The following is a 23496-nucleotide window of genomic DNA, read 5'->3' on the forward strand; positions in this document are numbered from 1 at the left end:
AGAATTAGGAACAGAGACTGGCTGAGGTGCTTGCAAAAGCTGTGACCAGCTGTGCTAGGCAGGGTAAGCAATAATCTGTAGAAATAAATTAGCATGCCAGCTCTGAAGGGAGGAAAGTATTCTGTTAGTGCTGTGTTGAGGTCCCTTTAGCAAAGTATGTACAAGAAAACAGCAACAAAGGTCTGTCTTTCCAATATGTCTGGGTAAAATAGGGTAGCATAAGAAAACCCAAGTACAATTAACAGATGCATATGCAGTGACCGCTTTTAGATCGGTTTTGGATGTTCATTCCAGGTGTCTGCAGCATCAGCAAATGCAAACACGCAGGTGCAAGGTTTTTTTTACGTGTGTGTTTACACATCTTTAGGTGTGAAGCATCCTTGAGGTATTCCCTACCTACAATTCCATTCCCTACCTACAATTCCATTCTGCTGATATATATGAATCAGATTTTAGAAGCTTTTCCTGGAGGTTTTTGCATCCTAAACATTTTTGTTTCATGCTTCTGTTTTTGAAATGGCATCCTTATTTGGTTTAATCTCCGCAGTAATTTTGATTCTGGTAGTCAAGTCATTTGTAGTGTTTTTGCAAAATTCAGTCTCTATATGGAGTCTTAAGACCACAACAGTACCTGTAACTTCTGGAGAGAAACTATAAACTACATTAATTGGAAAGGCTAAGTCTCAGAAAATAATATATCAGGGAAGGAAATCACGTTCCTTAAGAATTCCATTAGTATGAAGCAGAATAAAAAGTTACTGTGTTAGGCAGCCATCAGGGAAGGTTATTGGATGATGCTGGGAAGGGCAGTGTTTTAAATCTCTTCTTGTTTTGGTCTTCACTGAAAAATACAGTTTCAATAAGCTGCTGGTTTAGAAAAACAGGTTAGAGAAGTATTTAGATAAGTTAGATATTTTTTGAGTGGTTTAGGCCTAATAAAGTTATACTTGAATAACTGAAGAAATGAAGTGATGTGAGATGTTGAGAGTAATCTTTGAGAAGTGAAGTGTGATTGAAGTTTCCAGGCACTGTGAGAGACCCAACAGTTGTTTCACCAAGCTCCATGTTGCCACTCTTATCTTTTGGCTAGATCTGAAGAACCATTCATTCACTGTCTTGATTAGATCCTCTGAATGGCCTTTAAAATACTCAATTCTTTGTTGAGCTGGCACACATTCTTAATGTCTCAACCACATCTTACTTAACACAACTAGTTATTTGAATAGCTGGTGTCTCCTACTGGGGCAGCTACATTAGTAGAATGATACACTAAGATAATTGACATAAACTTGTGAGCGCACAGGCAGTTTTTACCTTTTTTTTTTTTTTTCTTCTGGCTACAGCTACTATTCTAATAAAAGACTTCTTCTTTTACACACCTTTCCTTGTCTGGGTATAGCAGGTGCAATCCTACCCTTACGTACTAGTAATTTGAATTGACTGAGGAATGCAGAATATCTAGTAGTTTCTGCTGCCTTTCATGACCTATTTTACAAGAGGTGTCAGTAGAGGAAGTATTTGGCAGACACTCAAATCCTGAAAGACTTACAGCCTGTCTCCAGAAGGTATGCTTAAGCAGGAATAATTAGCAGCACAAACACAAGTGAGAAATGACTGGCAAAGTTAGCAGTTTTTATAAAGTGATCAAAGGGCTTCACAAGCTGACAATGCTGTTGCTAAAAAGCAGAAATTCTGTTGAAGTATGTGAGCAGAAGTGTTGGATACTGGTCAGATACCAGCTGAGGTATTTTCAGTTTCTGATGCCTATCATCTGTCATCTCTCTCTCATCTGTCTTCCCTGCCCTTGCCTTCCCTCTACCCCCCACTCCCATTCTTATTTACAAGACAGCAGAGATGTGATGAACACATAGGTTAAATCTGCAGGATTTTTATGTGAATTAAAGTTCTTCCCCATCTTTAACTTCTGTTCACATGCATTCTGTTAGGCCTCTTTGGTGAAATAGTTTACTGATTGTTATCTTATTTTCTATGTCTCTTTTTGCAAGCTAAGTCCTTGGTAGTAGATGTCGGTTCATGCACTCAAATTCATTAAGTTATTTTGAGTATATAAAATTAAAACTATAAACCTATTTATTCCAGAATTTTGACCAATATTTGGTTTTGTTGAATTATTGACAATGTCCAGGGATCAGTAAAGCTAAGAATTTGCTTTATAATATAGCCTAAATAAATCCTAGTCTGTACTATAGGTATTTATAAATGTTCTGGCTTTTATTATTGTTTTGGCTGTTAGCCTGCGTGTTTAACCCTAGATATTTATACAACCCCATCTGCTGGTATATACAGATTTCAAGGCTCCTTCGTTGGACAATTTTTAACCCATCAAATGGGCTTTAATCTGGATGTGTTTCTGTCATCAAAACAAAGACACATCCAGTTGCCCCCAAACGGGAAACAAACAAACAAACAGACAAAACCTAAATCAAAACCCCAACGAAACTGAACAGCCAAACCTTGATGTATTTTGAAATTCTTACTGTTAAAATTCATTGGCAGTGCTCCAAGAAAGTAAAGTTCGGTAGCTGTGTTATGTCTTTATGAGGGCTTCCCCAGTCCCAGTCGGGATTCAGCACTGTTGCACTTGGAGCTGCTTTCCATGGCAAGTGAAACAGTGGAGTGTAATGGAGAATAAGTTTTGGCAATGAAGGAGAATACTGACGTGGTTGTGAGTGTTAAAAGTGGTTGCCAGGTGGGGTATGGTAGCTTTGAATATAGTTCACGTTTACTTGCAGGAATGTTTAGTTAATATCTTTCTTGCACTCTCAAGTGTGGGGAAAATAAATGTTGTGTAAATGTACAGAACACAGAGCTTCAGTAGTAGCCTTTTGTGTACTTTGGTAGTCCATTCACTATCATCAGACCCTCAGTCAAGGTTTTTGTAAGTAAACTGGGATATTTTAGTGAATATATTTCAATAATTTCATACTAAAATTGAGATGATTGAAGTTTTACTAATTTCTATCTCTTCTAGTGATTTTAACTAAAACCTTTAAACTTATTAATTGTAAAAACTTAAGTGTAGGAAAAATGGTGAAGGATTATTTACTGTACTTCCCAATGCCGGTATTTTACATAGAATTGTCAAAGCTATCTTGTTTGAAACAGTATCGACACCATGTTTTTTCTCTGCTATTATGATCTGCTCAGGTAAAATGAGCTGTAGTTCTCCCTCACAAAACATTGTTTGCAAGTTGTTGAGATAATAATCCTTGTTCTCTTTGCAGTACCTTGTTTTAGGAAGCATTAGGGCTGCCAAATTACTGCAGCTAAAGTTACTATGTCTCAGCTTAGATGTGGCCTGTGCCAAACACTTGATAAAGGAGAGGTAGTGTTTACTTAGACGACAGTGAAAGTGAAAGAAACTAAACCCAGTTAAACTACCTCATGTGTCACACGGTCTTAGAGTTTGTGAACATTTTTACTGTGGCTCAACTGACGTGCAAAAATTGCATGTCGTGCATGGTAACTTTGTTACAAACATGAACCTTTGGTCTGGATATCATTTGAATTACTTGCTGTGAATACAATTACAGTTAGTGATGTCGTCTTGGAGAAGCAAATGCCTTTTTTTTTAAAAAAAAATTCTAACATTGCTGTCAATATGTGTGCGTTGTAAGGCTTAAAAGCAGAACCATCAGCTCGTAAAAACCATCCTTCTGCAGGTAGTGTGTCTCTGGAGAAGCTGATGGTGGCACATATCAGATGTATAGAATTCTACAGGGAAGCGATAGTAGATTGTTGCAATGAATAAATTAAACAATTAAAAACTTTTCTGTATTTTGCGAGTACTACAATATGGGTGGATTAGTTTACCTGATCAGCTCTTCCACAGAAGTTCAACCACTTCAGCCAACTGTTCTAATGAATGCATTTTTGAGATTAGGGTCCAGTTTCCCAAACTCGGTGGTGCTTTGAGCAGTAGTCTAATGCCATCAACACTATATAACTGCAAGAATATTTATTGCAGTTGGAGCTCCTGTCTCCCCATATGTTTGGCCATTTCTAACTTGCATCTGCAGAAGGAAAGCCTTGTGGCATCAATCAAATCTTCATTTGCAGTCTTAAGTTGTATTCCTCTCCAGGCCTATAATCTGCTACTCATTTCCTGAATCTCATTTATGCACCTGCTTACCTGTATCAGGTGTCTGTTCCATGTGCATGTGTTAACGCTCATTCAAAGATAACAATTGCAAGTGTCTCATCCTTCTCGTAGAATTTGCAGAAGACATTGCTCCGCGTGCATGTTGAGTTACAGGTTTCCTAGTCCCTTCCAATGTTCCTTTGTTATAACAAGTGTCTAATGTCAAGTATGTTTTAAAAACTGATTTTGCAATTAAAATTTTTTGTGTTTATAGGGTACTGAATTTGTTATCTTAAGACATTTAAAATTAGATTTACTGAAATACTTCCTGTGAACTTTTATATGCCTATAAATATAACTTGCGAATGTAAGATCTTTTGAGCATTAAAAATTCACTCTAAATTTAATGTTTCTAGATTTCCACAAGCATAGGAAGCAGATGGTCGAGGAAAAAGAAAGAAACTTCCTTTCAAAATGGGTCCTTAGAAAATGTGACAGTATTTCCATCATTTTTACTTTGAGGAAGCTCAGGTTCTTCTCAAGATCATGAGAAAATCTCAAATATTATTTTCTGAAATGAATGAAATATTTTTTTCTCCCTTATCTTTCATGGGTATTTGGAGTGTAGGTTGTGGATATCTTCCACAGCAAAGAGTTGAAGGCACCACTGACTCAGGCTTTGGAATGTTCGACATGCATTGCTACTACTTTGCTTATTGTAGCTTTACTTATTGGCTTCTTTGCTTTTAGGAGCCGTAGCACTGAAGAATCTTGAAATAAAGGAAAATGCACTGGTAAGTTAGTGAAAATAAAACTGTTACAAAACTGATTCTTGAAAAATGTTTTGAGTTGTATGTGCATTTTTTGGTTCTTATTTCTGGATACACTTTATTTTAAGTGAGAGGTTGCTGATTTGTTTTCTCTGCATTTGTGTGAATTCTCTAATTAATTTGCAATTAAATTTAAAGGTGAAGGTGTATGCTGGCGTCATTTAGCTTTTTTATTTTTTGGTATTTGCCAAAACAAAATTCAGCAACTGCTAAAGTAATGTGTTTTTGTCAAAAGCAGTACTGAAAGACCTTTTTTTCCTCTAGCTCATCAAGTTAGAAACTTGCTCTTGGGAATGTTTTAACCTAGTGTGGTTTAACAGTCTAAATCAGTAACCTTCAGTGGTTGAAAGGTAAATATGATATTAAGGTTATCATTTTTTTTTTTTTTTTTTTTTTTTTCTGTATGGTAACATTTCCCAAGTTGCTGAAATGAGCTTAAGTGTTTTAAACCACTTTCTTTCAGAGTCAGCTGGATGTGCCTTTTAAAGTTAAAGCAGGACATATTGGTAAGTTACATTTTATCATACACCCATATAGGAGTTACTAAACACACTACTTTTCCTTGCATCTGGCTCTAGGCATCCTAAGAAAGTAATTTTCTTAGTTTCCTTGATTTGCATGCTTTGTACACTCTGAAGTTTGTCTCTTCTGAAAAAAAGCTGCTTGAAGAAGCTACTTTTCTTGACCTGAGGTGGTCAAGTTAAAATGTACTGGAGTCTTGCCTAATCACTTCAATAGTAATGTGAAAAGAACCCAACGCAGCAAAGATGAACAACTGAGCAGGACTAGATCTCATCCCTTGTCTTAGCAAGACTCCACAGCTGATTGTGCCTTCCCTTTCTATCCTTCTTCCCTGTTTTTGCTAATACTAAGTTTTCTCAGTGCAAGTTGATTGTTTTGTAAAAGTTAGTGGTTTCTTAAAGTAAACTAAATCTAAAGCCATTATGTTTCCTGTAAATCCACCTGGAAGTATATATTTTCCTGTGACTGATTTCATTGTTTATTAAAATTGGCACCTATGTGAGCAGTGAGAGAGCCACTGTGATCTCAGAGTCCCCATGTTCTCAAAACATGCGCACTACTTTAAGATTCTTTTCCACAGAAAAAGAAAGAAAAATATGTTTTTTAAAAATTCTGATTTGGGGAGTGTTTGACTGATTGCATGTGAGGTGCCCATGCTTTTGTGTATGAGAGTGCTGCAGTGAATTTGCAAGGAGGGAGAGGTTGCTGTTAGGAAGGAGGAATATAATTCAAGGGAGTAAGAAGAGAACCTGTAGACTTATTAGTTCTGCTCACAGAAGAACTTGAGTCATGTTCATTTGTGTGAACAACCCAAATGACATGTGCCTCAGGTGCACTATTTTTTTTCTTTCCAGTGTAATAATGGTTCAGAGACTTCATGGTTAATGTTGATTAGATTTCTGATTTTTTTTTTTTTGCTGTTCAACTATTCAACTGTATACCTCAACCTGTTTATTTTGTGTTTGTAGGTCAACTTAACCTACAGATTCCATGGCAAAATCTTTATACTCAACCCGTTGAGGCAGTTCTTGATGGAGTTTATTTGCTTATTGTGCCCACAGCCAGTAAGTTAATGTAGAGAAAGAAGTGAAATATAGATTGGTGGGTTTTCAGAGGTATCTGGAATAGGTTGGTATTGTTTTTATGACCTTTATTCCTGGTAGATACTCCTACCAAATGCAACTAGATAATGGGAATGGGGCGTTTTCCAGTAGTTTACATTTAGTCACCTAATATTTTTTCTGTTATGTAACTATTAACAAAATGTGAAAATGATTGCTTTTGAAAAAGCATCTTCCAAAAATGTGTAAAGTTTTTTTTTATCATACCTTTTTACTTTATGTATTTAGGCATAAAATATGATGCTGAAAAAGAAGCAAGACAGCTCTTGGAAGCAAGGCAAAGGGAGTTGCAGAGGATAGAGGAAGCAAAGCAGAAAATAGCTGACCAAGGTAAGAGTGGGAAAAGATAATGAAAGTGTTTCTATTTATTTTAATCCTGAAATATGCTGGATTTGTTGCTTACAGTGTTTTACCTTCTTGTTTTCGTCTTGATATTTAAAAACCTATTACTTAAATATTTTTAGGTGTAGCTGCCTGAAAATTAAAAAAGTTCAAACATTGATGTGATCTCATACAAATGGGGCTTTTGAAATATTCCTTGTTTATGTCCTGCATTGCCTGACATTTTCTTTCCTCTTATTTTGTAAGAGATAATTTAACAAGCAAAGACCTTTTATGATTACACTTATTTAAAAATTCTGATTGATTTGTTCTTTGATACATGTTAAGTCTTATCATCTTAAGTTCAACTTTTGGTACTTTCAATAAATAAGTGTTGGTCATCTTGAGTATCAATGGGTACAAGTCATACTTTTGAACAACCTGATTCTTCATGCAGCAGGTGATAAAACTGAAACTGTTTTGCCTGAGGATGTTAATGTTACAGATTGTATAAAACATGTCCTGTGATTACAGCTAGAGTACAACATAAAAGAAAATTTAAATGTTTGTCATATAAACATTGTTATGTTATTTTTTTCCTCTAATAGAGTTTTAAAAATACTTCAATGCAAACAAAATACTAAATTATTTTCCTTTAACTTAGATAAAGTAAAAGAAGAGAAACAAGACACTTTTGTAGAAAAACTAGTCACTCAGGTCATCAAAAATCTTCAGGTGAAAATTTCCAACATCCATATTCGCTATGAAGATGATGTAAGTACTTCTGTGTATCTCAGCATAACGCATTGTGCACTGTAACAGGAAAATCTCTGATTTATTTTCTACCTGTTGCTTTCCATGTTGAGAGAATCCTAGTAAAGCTTTGGAAAATCCATAGTCTTAAAAAAACAGCCAAACAAAAACAAAACCACAAACAAACACCAAACAAATAAAAACAACAAAGAAACAAGACAAACAAACAAAAAACAACAACAAAAAAAACGTACCACAAAAAAAACCCAACAACAAACATTTAAAGTGAAAACTGATAAAAAGCATAAAGATATTTATAAGCACGTAGTTGGGTATGAAGAGGATATGGTTGTCAGATCTTAGTAATATGTATGTGATTTTTTTATTGTTGGCTATTTACTTCCAAATCTGAATTTAGAGCATAAGATAATCCTTTTTTTTTTTTTTTTTTCCTATTTCCGCCCACTCTATTAGATCACAAATCGGAATAACCCCTTGTCATTTGGGATTTCACTTCAGAATCTAAGTTTGCAGGTAATTTTATATTTAATTGAAAAAGCATGTTAATGTATACTGATAGGTTAAGTTACATTTTTTCGTATTATTGTGCTGTCTGGTAGCATACTGTCAAATGAAATTACACCTATAATCATGAGCAATGCACTGTGGTAACTACTTGGCTTATCAAGCCAGCATAAATATTGTCATGGGGGTAAAGGTAAAATGCTAACATTAAAACAGATCTTGGGGAGAAATTATTATTCTTCTGCCTTCTGCACTTTGTGGTTGCCAAGTACCAGACTTTGATGGACTTGGGCTATTCAGAATCTATGAATATTTTACTGAAACTGCTATGAGCCCCAGGAAAGTTACCATTTGGTATCGAGAAGGGAAAAAAAGAGGATGGTATCTTGTTTCAAAGTGAAGCTCAGTTCTTTGCTCTGCCAGCTCCGCTTTAAACTGCTAATAGTAGTCATCATAGACCGTATACGTGTTTTTTTCTGAAAGACTACCTAATAACAGCAATACGCTGATTCTGCTGAGTTGCTCTGATTCAGTAGCTTCTGCTGTGTAACTGATAAGCTTAAAGGAAGTGTATCTAAGTAAATGTTACTTTCTTGAATTCAATAGTTGTCTTCACAGCACTTGTTCCTAGCATGTTGAAAGCTTTTGCTAGTCCCTCCCCCTAAACAATTTTGCATAATGAACAAAAACTTTGTTCTTCCTACTTCACTCTGGAAATGCGTATTAACCTTGAAGACGTATAATAGCATATAGTGTTTCTGTTGGGCTCAAACCAAAATGCTACTTCCAGAATTATGAAAGAGTTCTATTCCCTTGCTCACCTCTTTCCAAAGAGTGTACCTAAAAAGAATATTGGTATAAAGGAAAACAGTTTGCAATAGTGAGAACAGAATTTTGATGAATCTTTTGGTTCTTGTGTGCAGCTTACCAGACACTGCATGTACGTGCATGTATTTTGTGGGGCGGAAGTAGCCTTATCAAGTTTCCACTTAAAACCATAGTTTAATCATCCTAAATCAGAAGATGGCATCCCATTATTTTCAGTGGAGTTTAATTACGATGATGTTTCTCTCTTTTTTTTCTGGTTTGTTTCAGTGATGATAAAATGTTGTTGTGTTCTAGATATTGGAATAACTTTAATTCTTATTTCAGACCTCAGATAAGAATTGGAATCCATGTTTACATGATGAAACTGCCAAGTTGTTCTACAAGGTATGGTATAAACTGTATGATAAAGAAAGAATTGTTAATAAAACAAGCTGAATTAGAGTTCCTTCAACAGAAAGTGAGATCAAGAAAACAGGTAACTGCATAGGTAAAATAAAAAGATACGTAGTCTGCAAGGAACATTTTGAATGTTTTTATTCATTCAAAATTAATGAAATCCAAATTATTAATCTAAAATTTTTAGATATTAATACATATGTTCTGTTGTATTGTCAGCTTGTACGACTGGATAACCTTTTTGCATACTGGAATGTGAAATCAGAGATGTTCTACCATGGTGGTTGTGAGGAATCTTTGGTAAGTAAAGCATGAGATACTGCATCTAGTATTCTAGTTTGTATTCTGAAGCACAGAGGATACCTTCACATTCAGTTCTGCTTCCATTTATGTCAATGTTCCAGAGAATTGTCTTGTAACTGATAACTTTTTCAGGAAAAATAGTAAATGTTAAGGTTTTTATGTGATGGAGGTGGAACACTGATCTGAGGAAGTTAAAAAAATTCCTTCACCGGTTACAAAATTATATGCAATATATGGTCATCTGTTCAGTGACTTTTATTAGCTAAACATTGAAGGCTTATTCTGTTTAAAACATAGATTAGTATTTTGAATTGTACTGTGTATCATGGATTACCTGAAACCTGTATTACAATGCAAACATTTGACATTTTAAAACCTTATCATGAAATAAAAACACCACGTATTTTTAATTTCATTGTGTATGTAGGTTAACTTAAAACAGGGAGTTGCCAGCCACAATGTGATTCCAGAAGGTTATGATTTTGGTAAGTGGTATTTTATTTGTTTGTGTGTGCATACTTTACTTAATTTTTAATGCATCTCAGAGACTGCTACTTTGGCTATTACTCCAATGTCTTAGCAGTGTAGTTTAGTTCTTCTGTAGGAATAACTGTCTCTCTGATGGTGAATGCTGCACCAGATCTGTAGCCTTAAAAAGGCTTTGATTGAAATATGAGTCTTGAATCTTCTGTCAATCTAATGAAATGTCATACATATATTCACATCCATTGATGTAAACAATGTGAAATTCCTTATTTCAAGAAGTTTAGCAAGAACATGCACGTCATGTAAGGTTTGTGAATCAGATTGTTTTGAATAATAGATGAGTGTTTCTGAGGTCACCTGCCGCTTCTGTGAAATGTATCTTTTTCCACTAGAGGTGGAACTATGAAACATCAGCATTTTTGTTTTATTTTGTTTAGTGTTGCCATATGGCAAGCTGTATTGCTTTGAGTGTTGCTTACTTTAGTCTGAAAGTTGTGTTGACTCCACTCAAACATGGTGATTATTTGCTTTTCATTGCATAGAAAATACATGGATTTTATTTCTCATGCGCATCTGTGTGATTGTTTAGTAACTGTTCACAAGTCAGAATGGACATTGAAGTGGCTTGTTCTCTGCCATTCACAGTTCACTCTAACCAGGGTTAATAAGGGCATTGTAATTTTTATGTTGTTTTTTTTTCTTTTTGCCTTTGCCTGAAAGAGGAAGCCTTTGTGTGTCTTGATCTGACTGCCAGAGAACTATTTAGTAATTTCTTCTGATGTCTTATTTTTTTTTTTAGTAGCTAATTTTGACTCTTTTTACAAGTAAGTAAGTTCAAACATCGTCTAACTCTTTACGTAGGAGTTTAAAATAGTTGTATGCAAAGTTCAGAATTTACACTCTAAGAATTCAACAGTGCTGTCAGACATGCAGATTTTTAAAGAATGATATGCTGATATTCTGTGGTAAATGAGAACTCTCACTCTTTTAGAGCAACTCTAGATTGAGACATTGCTAGAAAGGTTGTAAGCACAGAGGCTGCTTCTGTCATTTGATCTAAATGCAAACATAATACTTGCACATAGGAAGGGTGAAAAAGGAAATTTAGGAAGTTAAATACAGGGAGAAAATTAGTAGAAATGCTACCACACAAAATGTGTAGAATGAAAGTAAAATAAGCTTCACAAGAAACACAGGTCTTAAAATGAAACAAGGGTGAATTGGTGTAAACATGTTTTCGTCTTGCAAAAATGTGTTTCCACTTGTATGAGCCTTTCAGTAAACTTAGAATATTTGTTATGTAGACAGTCTATCAGTACTTCTGCTGAAATCAAATGAGTTTTATTTGGTAAAAATACAGTTTACACAAACTCAAGTAATATACAAATTCTTATTGTTGGATCAATTCCTGAAACAGATGAGAAAATGGAACTAAACACAAGGCCATATTTAATGCCTGATATTGCCAGATTGTGGAGCAGATAAAACATTTCTGCTCTGGATATTTTTCATGTGATGTGCTTCACTTTACATAGGATCCTTATTGATTTTTTTCCATGCTTACTTGGGCTTGGATTTAGAAATTTTGTTTTATCCACTGTTGTCGGTATAATTTATCAAAGAGTGTAAAACATCAGCAACATTTAAAAAATATCCTTATGGAATAAGAGTTATTATAGTGGAATAAGTGCAGTGTTTGAAACTATCTTGTACTAAAATAGTTTCAGTCATAGCCAAAACCCCTTAGATTTGTTGCAAATATAAACTATTAATTGAAACATCTGCCATTCAATACTGCATAGAGGAAATCTTGTGAGAAAGTTCCACAAATATTTGTTCCACTAATGTTACCAGAATGAAACTGGAAATTGAGTATAGTTTGTATTGTATTTTAAACCGTGTTGGTTAATTCTTTATGTTTTGAACTCTAGCATTTTAAAATGAACAATCTGTTGTAACTTGAGCTGATCGGTATTATGTATTGTTTATGGCAGTCTTAAATAATTTAGTTGCACTTTTTATATCAACTTCTGTTTTTCAGTTTTCCGTCCAATTTCAGCTAAAGCCAAGCTCCTCATGAATCCTCGTTCTGATGTTGACTTTTCATCACCGAAAATGGATTTAGATGTAAATTTACAGGATATAACTGTTGAATTCAATAAGCCACAGGTATAAACTGTTTTCCTGAAGTTATATGTAATGGGATAAAAGTTAGTTTGCAAGAATAATAAGAAAAGCAGTCTAAAATTTTATAATACACATACAAAATCAACTCACTTCTTGGTCTTATTTTTCTTTGTAAATGATATTCTGTTTAAAGAGAAGCTTGATTTGTATTTTCAGAAAGATGATAACATTAATTTTCTTTTTTCTTATTTTTTAGTACTTCAGTGTTATGGAGCTTCTTGAGTCTGTTGATATGATGACTCGAAATCTGCCATATCGGAAGTACAGACCTGATGTTCCAGTGCACAACCATGCCAAGACATGGTATGCCACCTCAGCATTTGAAAATAATTTGTTAGTAATTAATTTGAAATAATTACCATGGGATTGTTTCTAATTTAAGGAGGTTAGAACTCATTTCCTCCTGAAACAGTTTTCTCTTTTGTTTTTGTTTGTTTTTCTTAAGCTAGGAGTATTAAAAAAATCAAATGGTAAGGACTTCGAACCAAAGGTGAGGACACAGCGTTTGAAAGGCTGCATTTGCTGTCTTGAAGAGCATTATCAGAATCTTAAGTCTGATGGTGTTTTAATATCTTAACTCTGTTTTGATGGAGACCCCATAATATGTCTCACACACACTTATTTCTGTGCACTTCTTATGCAAGGTTACTTTTGAACTTTAGGAAATAACAATCTGTTAACCTTGTGTGGAAAAAAATAAAATCTTTAGGTTTCTCTACTGATCAGAAGTGTGATATTAGGTAAGAGATTTTACTCTTTCACAACTTGAAGTTGTATTTAGTAGGAGTCTGCATAGCTGTAGGTATCATCAGTATACCAAAAGGAATGTAAACTGTACTTAATTTATCTTTGCTTTTAGGTGGAAATATGTTATTGATGGCATCCTTGAAGTAAATGTTCAACCTAAGCTCCAGATGTGGTCATGGGAACATATTCGGCACCATAGGAAACAAGTGAAGAACTATAAAGATATGTATAAAACAAAGATAACGTCAAAAAAACCTAATGAAGAAATCTTAAAATTGTTGGAGGTTAGCCATTTTCCATTAAAGGCTTAAATATTGTTCATCTTGCTATTTTCTTAAACTTAAATGTTTACATGTTCCTAATAAAAAATAAAATTTTCAGTGGCTGGACTTGCAGTTTCATCAGTATCTTTCTCTGTGAGTATTATCAATAAACAGATTTTTTTAATGAGTAACTACAGTGAGGAAAAACTTAAACCTGGAAAAAAAGAGAACAGTTCAAGTTTTCAGCCTGAGCAAATTAGTTTAGTTTGCATTGAAAGAATTGTTTACTGTCACTTCCTGTAGAACTGAGCTGTGAAATCTGACCAAATGAAATTGTAAAAAAATAATTTCTCACTTCTTTTCTAGGAATTTGAAAAGGCCTTGGATATTTTTAACATCACTCTAGCAAGGCAACAGGCAGAAGTTGAGGTAAAATTTCATCATTTAAGTGAATTTAGGAATAAATGCAACACGAGGTTGTGGAAATTTTAGGCAGATGCATTTTAGTTCTAGAGTTTGAATTGTGCATCACACAGTCTTTCTATTGTACTTGTATTTCACATTTATTATAAGCTGTAGTTAGTTTCAGCTTGTAATTAAGCAAAAATTAAATAGCTTCATGTACTGATTGTACAGAATAACTGATCTGGGATAAATTTCTTTCCACTTTTGATAAGGAAAACCTACTGTGGAAAATATAGTGGAAAGGGTGATAGGGTAAGTCAAGTTGGAAGTGATTATATCCAAAGCTGCAGATTGTGGTTTTCCCATCTCCCCACTTCCCCCCAGCGGTCTAGATTATTTACTCCTTTCCTTCCTGATAACCTATTATGCAGGCTGAACACCTGTATATGTAGTATCTTGATCTTTAGATACTGTTTACAAATGTTATTTGGGATACAACAAATGGAGAATGCATTTAAGTAGTTAATCACAGTTAGGCAAGATAATGTTACTTGAATAGTTATGCTTAATTTTTTAATTTTGTTTTTACTAGGTTAGTGTACTGCTTAGTTTACAATGTAGTGTCTGAGCATCATTCCAGGAGACTGTTGTGAAATCTGTTTAGGTTTTCTGACATCTGTGAAGGGGTGTTTCTCCATTAGTAACCACTGTGACTGAAAGTAGGCAGAATATGAATTTAGAATCTGAAATAATGTATTAAATAATTAAACTTCAGGAATGTCAATAATTTTTTATGGCAGTGCTTGAAGGACTTTTTTTTTTTTTCTCTGATAAGTATGGTATGAATACAGGGATAGACAAAATGCTTCTAAACCAAAACTCTAAAGAGTTATCCATAACAGATTTTTTCCTTCCAGTTGTCTGTGTACACCCACGTTCGGATGCTTGTGTGATCATTATTCAGACTTTTACAAACCAGAAGACACACTCGCATTCCTCTCCTTCAGTTGTTTGGTTGAATTGGAGGGCTTTCGACAAGAAGGCTTTTTAATTTCTTTTAATTCTTATTTGACTTTGGCATGTTTTAATCTTGTACTGTGTAGGGTTTTTTTGTTTTATTTTTGTTTTATTTTTTTCCTCCTAATTTTTGCAAGGTGAGGGAGGCCCCAAATAATTTCCTGTTCACTTCTATTCTTCTTTTCTCCAGTATGACCATACTGCTTACCAAAGGTTATGTCCTGTTACATTCCAGACCTCTTTCCAGTCCTGAGTTTTAACGCAGGTTTCTGTAGTGCTCAGTAGGAGGTTGCAAGCAAATGGATTTTCATTTGTTTGGGCTTTAAGCTCTGCATTTGAAAAGTGTTAGAAAATAATCTTGAAAGATCTGCTAACTAACTCGGAATTTATTTCCAAGTATTGAAAATCAGGTCACAGTAATTCTGAACTGTCTCCTACATCCATCTATCTTCAGAACTCATCTGTCTTCTTGTTATCAGGTCATACTTCTGAAAAGGTCTCAAAGGACTTGCAAGAGGCAAATCTACTTCTTGCTTGGTATCCTGACAATTAGCCTTAAGTCTGCTAGGAATTTAAAGAAGCACCCTTTAGATGTGGGTTGAGTAAAGCCAGATAAGGGACCCTACTGTTAGTTATGTTTGGTTTGTTTGTGTTTTTTTTTTTTTTTTTTTTAATAAATACCTTAGAATTGAATTTCAAGGGCTTTCATTTTTCTAGACCTTGAAATCAAGCTCCCCAGGACTCACATTTATGAACACAGTACCATCTGATTTGCTTGGGACTTTGTAGCAAGAGCTTTATATTCCAAACCTTAGGCCACTTTTTAATCTTCATCACTAGTGCCCTGAATATAAAATACCAGCTTCAGTGAGTGCAGCATCAAGGCTCTGTGTCAGATAGCTTGAGAAATTTTGTGCTTTCAATCCAGAAAAGACTTGGTTCTCCTTTTCTTCTAGTTAAAACAGTTTACCTTGCTGAGTAATCTTTCTACAGACTATGGCTGTATTCATTACTAATCCATTGTAAATGGAGGACAGAGAAAGTTCAACAGGATTTCTTCAGGAAATTTCTTTAGTTCCCATACTGCACAAATGTTTTCTTCATCCTTGTAGGAGTACGTTTTCCCCTCCCTTTTGTCTGTAGCCTTCTTACCTCAGACTCTGCTGCCAACCATTGCCTCAGGCATATTAATAATCATAGCTTTAGGCATCACTTCTTTTCGTCTGTGTCAGTTGTCCTTCAACACCAACTCACTGGTGTCCTAGAAACATGAACAGTCCTTTCTGCTAAGGATCTGTCCATTCTTTCGTTGGACTGTAACTTTGGCTTGATGACTTGGTAACCTTTATAAAGAGGACTTTAGTGGATTTTGTGCAAACTTTTTGAGGCCTTGTGTTGTTCAGCTGACATTTTGTATCATCTGTCTGTGGTAAATCAATAGGATCAGTTTAGAACCCTTTATGTTGTTGTGGTAAGTCCTGCCTTCTGTTGGCCTGTAGATGTATAGATGTGACAAGTCCCTAAAAAGTTCTGATTTATAGCCAACTGTTTTCCCTAATTGTGTTGCAGAGAGATATTTGTTCTTTTGAGTGCTTAGAAGGGATCCCCGTTTCTCTGAATTTGGATGTCACATTCACTAGAATATCTCTAACTTCAGGGATTATCTTGATGTCTTTATGTCATTCCAGATCTTATTAATCATGAAGAAAAATTGGGTTGTGCAGTCCACTACGGTTTTGAGAACTCCTCTGTTTCTTAGATTACTTGATGGTCATTTGCTGTCCCTTATGCCAAGCTGTCAGTGGTAAAGTCTGGCTATAGTTTGCCCTTTCTGTGAGGACCTAGTATCGGAATCATTACTGGCACCAGACGGGACATCCCCTAGTTGCTAAAATAATGAATGTGGAAGAAGGAAGGGCTTCCTTACTGTTATAGTTACATGTGTCAGATCCAGATTTTTTAGTTTTCTATATTCCTTATAGTAAGTATTCTATTACAAGAGTAAGTTTTTTTTCCTTTTTTCTTTTTTGTAGCTTTGGACATCTATCTTGAAATGAAAATTTGGCCTGTGCTGGCTATTTCATTGCTTACAAACATTTTTATGACTCTTTATAATTGCGTTGTTGTAATGTGGAACACTATATAATGTTGTGGATTTCTTTTTTTTTTTGTGGTGGTGAGAGCTAGAGAGTGTATCTGCTGTGTAAGAAGCATTTATTGACCTAAATTCAGCTGCCTTTTGCTTGCTTTTTTATTCATAAAGGTGGTTGATTTTATACAAGTGAGAACTGGTCTGATGGTGCACTGTGTAGTTGAAAAAAGCACTAGAAGAAAAACTACTAATGTGTTGCCTTTTCAGTGGTCATCTAATGATGTTTTGATGTGTGAAAGCATACCTTAGGTCTATTTTTTTTTTTAGGAAAACAAAGAAAGGAGCAAGAAGAAAAATAATTGTTTGGGTTTTTTAAATTTCAGGCAACTAAGGCTGGCTTAAGAATCTACAGACCAGGAGTAAAACAAGACGATGACAATTCTGGTGGCTGGTTTAGTTGGATATGGAGCTGGTCAAGTGAAAAAAAGGATGAACAAAAACAAGAAGTAAAGGGTTCAAGTATGTTCATTTATTTGTATTTTTTTCTATTATTAAAAATTACTTCTGAGAATGATAGGTCCCTGACACTAGAACTTTGGTTTTGTTTAATATTTGGGCTGTGGTGTTATTGACATCTACATTTTCTCTTAGTCTTTTTTTTTTTTATGCTGATGAATTAATTGTAAGTTACGGAGATATCATGCAATTCCTTCTGTAGGTCTTTCTGAACTCTCTTCAATTTCTGCTTTCTCCAGGCACAGTTTTTGCATTTGTCTGTGTGGTGTACTATGTATGGGGATTTGAAGACAGTGCTAGAGCACAGCAGCACTTAATGGAATGTAAACAATTTTACTTTCGTTCCTTTTATAATTCGGCTATTTCATACAGCGTATTAGAATTCGATTGACTTAAGTACAAGGCACCTAGTAAAGGTTGTGGAACACAGAAAGTAAATCAAAAAGGTTGCTTCTATTGTTTGCAAGCTAGAAAGTACAGCAGGATGGAATAAAAGTATAACTGCATTTTAAAGTATGCTTTAGGAGACTCAAGACTTCACTTTAAACCTCAGAGGTTTAGCTTTTACTAATTCAGGACAATGTTGACAGTGTCAAATGTATGTAATAGAGCTACCAAGCACTGGAAAGTGTGTAACAGTATTTGCATTTTTTGGATACCTGTATTGAGTTTAACCTCTTGCAATGTGACAGGTCTTGAAGAGCTGATGACACCTGAAGAGAAGGCTAAACTTTATGCAGCAATTGGATATAGTGAAACAGCTGTGGATCCAACACTTCCAAAATCAGTAAGCCATAACTGACTGTGATATTTGTAGCTTTATCTACAAATAAAAGTCCAAAGATGATAGGAAGTAACTTTTAAAATTACTTGTAGCTCTGTGTCTATATTTGAATACTGCTTTGACACTTTTTAATTAAGTCACTGCATGCTGGCTTCATGCAGAACAGAGCATCCTTAGATGTAGTTTCGGGAGAGGGGTTATGGAGTTTACTTTGGATATTCTGAAAACATTCGGAATGGAATTTTTGCTCTCTGAAGCTAGAATGAAGCCATATAAGTAGTATATTGTTGTTTAAGTTATGAAATACTTCATGTATCCTCTTATAATATTCAGAAACTTTTTTAAGAAGTGCATTAGGTGATTCACTGGAAGCTTAAATATGAGTTACAGTAGATGAGCTAGAGTAAGTGAGTGTATAAGGAAAGAAGTGTTTGAAGGACTGTGGTGGGGAAGAGAAACACTTTGAACCATTCAGAAATAGTCTGAATTCGTTGTTATGGGAGATACCATGGACGGTACAATGGACTGCTTTTCATCTTGGTGTCACAGACCCTTTATTGCAAAATGTGGTGCAGAGACACCAAAGACGTGATTGTAAGAACAGTCTACTCTTACTCCAACCCTGCCTCTTTGTAATAATTATTTAGTAATTAATTTTACGCCAGCTATGTTACAAGGTATTTGTAGCACTAGAAAAATAGCATTGAACTGCTATTTGTGGTTTTCATCTCTTCGTGAACTGTATCAAAATGTATGTTAACATATTTTATAATTATCTGTTGTTGTTTTTCCTGCATATCTAGTATGAAGCCATGAAGTTTTCTGTGAAGTTATTAAGCATGTCTATATCAATAAGAGAAAACAAGCAAACTCCTAAGCTAGTAGAATTTGCATTAACTGGCTTGAGTACGGTATTTACCCAACGACCAGGTGCACAAGCAATAAGGTGAACTTTTTCTGTCAAACTGTTTTTGCTCTTCATGAAATGTTGGGGATGGTTAATAGGCATTTTAAGGCTCTATTGTGATGTTTAACTTCCATTTTTCACTGTCATTTCTTATGCAGTTTGGGCACAGAATCATCCTGCAACTGATGGACAAAGTGAATGCTTATAGTTTCCATCTTTCTCTATCTTCAGAACTTTTTGTGCCAATACAGATTTTCTCCTTTTTTTTTTCAGTTTGTCATTGTTATGTACAAGCAATCCAGTTATTAACTTTTTTCTTGCTTTGAAAAGTGACTGTTACTCCTTTTGAAATTTAACCCGAGCAAGGTGATCTTGTAATCACTAGTTTGTATGTGACTGTATATGACTGAAGAGGTCTTGAGTTTTCATTTAAGCTTTTAAATATGCAGAGGAGGGCTGTAATTGGTGATTTGTACTTGTTTTTGTGCTCTCACAGTAGAAAATGAGAAGCAGCGATATGTGAAATATTTTATTTTTATTCCAAATTTAGTCACTTAAAATTCTGGGGAAGGGTGGTCTTCCTGATTTAAACCTTGTCCTTTTTACTTCAGGGATGTATTAGTATAATCTATATATGATAATAAGATACTGTTAGTCTTGCTGAGTTTTATGTATAGGTGTTTGGGTTTGTTTAAAGTTTTGCTTTCAGCTTTTCTTTTTTGTTCCCCTGTGCATCTAAATAACCCTAATAATGCTGTTATACTGATGAAAAGGGAAGAAAATGTTACATTTTTACAGTGAACCATTTTCCTTTGAGTGTTGGGAGATAAAGATCTTCAAGTTAGAGTTGTTAAAAAGGTGGGCAGGGTATTTAAAATAAAATAAATCCAACACCTAAAAAATACTTATTCAGAGTAATGAGGTTATTAATCTTGTGCTCCTCTCATGGTGCTTCCTTTATTTCTCTGCACTGGAACTCGTCCCTCATTGCTCTATCTCTCTTCACCTGTATAAACTGTGCTATCTAATTCCTGCGCTTATACTACGGAATTCCCGTTTGCATGTCTCTGCCCTGACACCTCTCATCATGTCATCTAGGTGTTCCTGCTCCAGCAGGGAGATTGGACTAGACGATCTTTTGAGGTCCCTTCCAATCCCCAACATTCTGTGATTCTGTGATCATGAAAAGTGTATGAAGTGAATAACTTGGGTGCCCTTTTGTATTTCTCAAGGGTGGCCAATAGACACAAAAGATAATGAAATAGAAAATAGTTACCATATGGATATATCTGTTATAACCTTAGACTAAGCTATTTATATTTGAGGTAGGGTTCTTGATTTGTATTTTTTGTTTGTCTGTTCTTTTTTCATTCAGTTCATTCTGTATACTCTTACCCCCAAATTGTACTTAGCCAGATGGATATTGCATCTGAACATGCTGTTTACCTTTCTTTACAGATTTGAAACAGAAATTACCTCACTTGAAGTTACAGGCATGTCCCGAGAAAAGTGTACCCCCTGTCTCCTATCTTCTCGAACAGTCTACTCGGACGAGAGTACTTCACTCTTAAGTATAATGTTTGAGACTAATCCTTTGGATGAGAAAGCAGATCAGAGGCTTAGAATAGAATCACAGCCACTAGAAATAGTGTATGATGCGGTAAGTAAGTATTTGAATTAGTTGTAAATTCTGAAAAAAAACTTAATTAGTATATTTGCCATGTATTGTTTTTATTTTAACAGATGACAATAAATAGCTTAGTGGGTTTCTTCAGGCCTCCAAAAGATGTACATTTAGAGCAGTTGACATCAGCCACTCTGATGAAGCTTGAAGAGTTCCGTGAAAAAACATCCACAGGCAAGTGCTGCATGCTCTTCTGATTTTACGCTCAGGCAAATTTTAGATTCTAGGACTATGAAAATATTATCTTTCCATATGGAGATGTGTGAATCCAAGTCATAGCCTTCTAACACAACATCTAAATAAGTTGAGTTCTTTGATCTCATTACAAAGCATTTGCTCTAGGTGTTGAATGATTTTAAGTCTGTATCTTTTTAAACTTCAACTTTCTTTGTAAAATAATCTCCACATCCTGAGGTAGTATTTCAGTTTGTTACTTCTAACTTTTCTGTTTTGTTCATCTTAGTATCTAGATGGCCTTAATTGTTTCATACTGTTTAAAAATGGTACTGAGATATTGGTCCTCTCATGAAAGCCCGTAATCTTTTCCAGGATCTTTGCTTTTCAGGACACTATCTACCTTTGTATTGGTGTTTTCCACTTTCTTTATTCCTTGATGAATGTTGAGTTTATCTGGATTGACTCAGATCAGATAATATAAACTGTATTTATCTGTCTTCCAGTTACTCAGCATTAAAGCCATTCCTCTAGTTTTCATTTCATCCTAGCTTTTTATCTCTAGACATCTTAGATTTTGACACATAGGTGAAAATAGTGAAGACTTTTAAGACTTAACATTGAGACTTGTGGAATTAACTTTTTCCAGTAAGGGTGTCTGAGGCTTTCTAGATCAGAGAGGTGTATCCAGCACAGTGTCCTCTCTCTGGCTGTGGCTGGGAGAGGATGCAAAGGGGAGACTTCATATATAAATTAATTTTAAAAGAAAACAAAAAAAATTGATGAATTTTTTTTACTTCATTTAAATTGTAACCTCTTAATATTGAAATTGTATATTTAAAAAAATCTGAATACTCAATAAGTGAAACAAATTACAGAAAGCTCAAGCATATCGTATATTTGTTTGCTTTTATCAAGCTAGTATTAAGACTGAAATCAGGCATCAATTGTATTTCTATTCATTATTTCTTCTAATGTCAGATTAATGAGTCAAAGTTAGATGGATCAACTTGCTTGTCTTTTCTATCAGAAGCTTCTTCAGCAATATTGTATAGATTGATACCACAGTTCATTCCTGAGATTATTTGATGAAAACTTGCTTAGATTCAGTATGCTCGGTTCTCTGCTCATTACTACTGAATACTCTGGTTTTGATCATGATTCATTTTTTGTGGAAACATGAAATCATGCTATGTATCTATTATAATTTAAGCATAGAATTTCTTTAGGGTTGTATTCAATGCCTCTTACCTTCACATGAATACTGAGTTGCCCATAGTAATCTGACAGCTTGTTCCACTCACAAATTAGAAGCTTGATGGAAATCTCTAAAAATAGGCTGTGCATTGCTTGTAAAATCTTGACTGAGACTTACAAAATTACCCAGGGAAGAAGATTCGATCTGCAGAATGTTCTGTTGCAGGGAACTACACTTATCTTGGAGGTAGAATAAAAATAATGGAATAATATCAATATAATTATTATATTACATTCAGACTTACGGTCCTTCTCAGGAAAGGATACTTAATACTTGTCTTCCAAGCAGTAGAAGATACTTGGAAGATATTGGGGAACTGTGAACTGCAGAAGTGAGGGAACTCACTACACCATAATATTTATGATTTTCAGCATCACTAAAATATATTACAAAAGCTTAGTTTCCCAGAATTCAATTTATGGACTCAGTGATGTTTACTCCCAAACTAAGGAAAAAAGAAGTATTTTATTGAACTTTCTACGTCACTCAGATACAGTTAGGCATTGAAAACTAAAAACAATATTTTTATTAATCTAAGTTATTATATCTTGGAAAACCTGAGATGTGGTTGCCATCCAGGTCTTCATTGACTGATCTAACTCTCCTGTGGCACAACAAGCTTTGGTAATGTTGGAACAGTTTTAATTGCTCTCTTACCAATGTGGGTGTGCTACAGTGTTATGTTGTAATTTTCAGAATTCATCTCTACTTCTGTAAATATCAGCTTGTTGCACCGGATAAATATTTAACGGGTTATGGCTGCATCCTAAGGCAGTTTTCAGTCCTATGTTGAAGCAAGACCATTCTTTTTCAGAGGAGAAAACAAAAACCCAAACAAAACCAACAACAAAATCCCAAACCAAACAGAATTTTAGCTCACGTGTTCTGACAGGCTGAATTTCCCAACTAATTGTATGGTTTTTAAACAGAATATTTGTAAGACTTTATATTTGCTGGTCTTGAAGATGGAAATGTTTGTCAGCAGAATCTGTGTAAACTTCAGTATTTCAGTAATAACAACGTTAGCACTTTGACCAGTGCAGTTGAGTACTCCCAATAATAAGTACGTCTAGAACAATTATAATTTCTGCATCTATCAAGCACAAAGGGTTGACTCAGCAGTTACCAAATTGCAGTACACATTCCACTTCTCATTTCATCTCTGTTCAGGGTTAAACTTTTTTGGATTTATGTGTGTCACATTGCTGTCTTTATATGTCCATTAGCATTGTTTGCTATCATCATTTCATCTACCTGGTGCTTCTTTAAAGACTG

At 34.8% G+C, this 23496-nt stretch overlaps 1 protein-coding gene across 1 annotated transcript in view; it reads left to right on the forward strand.

Annotated features, from left to right (window-relative positions):
- VPS13A (vacuolar protein sorting 13 homolog A) overlaps nucleotides 1–23496 on the forward strand; it is a 105818-nt gene that overhangs the window by 907 nt on the left and 81415 nt on the right. Inside the window, exons 2-19 of the mRNA XM_082074915.1 lie at nucleotides 4853–4896; nucleotides 5396–5438; nucleotides 6423–6518; nucleotides 6804–6905; nucleotides 7561–7670; nucleotides 8124–8183; nucleotides 9327–9386; nucleotides 9618–9698; nucleotides 10129–10186; nucleotides 12229–12356; nucleotides 12571–12677; nucleotides 13234–13405; nucleotides 13751–13813; nucleotides 17282–17417; nucleotides 18107–18201; nucleotides 19002–19144; nucleotides 20564–20765; nucleotides 20849–20963. Coding sequence (XP_081931041.1) covers nucleotides 4853–4896; nucleotides 5396–5438; nucleotides 6423–6518; nucleotides 6804–6905; nucleotides 7561–7670; nucleotides 8124–8183; nucleotides 9327–9386; nucleotides 9618–9698; nucleotides 10129–10186; nucleotides 12229–12356; nucleotides 12571–12677; nucleotides 13234–13405; nucleotides 13751–13813; nucleotides 17282–17417; nucleotides 18107–18201; nucleotides 19002–19144; nucleotides 20564–20765; nucleotides 20849–20963 — 1815 coding nt within the window. The remainder of the gene's footprint in view (nucleotides 1–4852; nucleotides 4897–5395; nucleotides 5439–6422; nucleotides 6519–6803; nucleotides 6906–7560; nucleotides 7671–8123; nucleotides 8184–9326; nucleotides 9387–9617; nucleotides 9699–10128; nucleotides 10187–12228; nucleotides 12357–12570; nucleotides 12678–13233; nucleotides 13406–13750; nucleotides 13814–17281; nucleotides 17418–18106; nucleotides 18202–19001; nucleotides 19145–20563; nucleotides 20766–20848; nucleotides 20964–23496) is intronic.

Source organism: Streptopelia decaocto, assembly GCF_964273445.1.
Source record: "Streptopelia decaocto genome assembly, chromosome: Z".
NCBI classification, from domain to species: Eukaryota; Metazoa; Chordata; class Aves; order Columbiformes; family Columbidae; genus Streptopelia; species Streptopelia decaocto.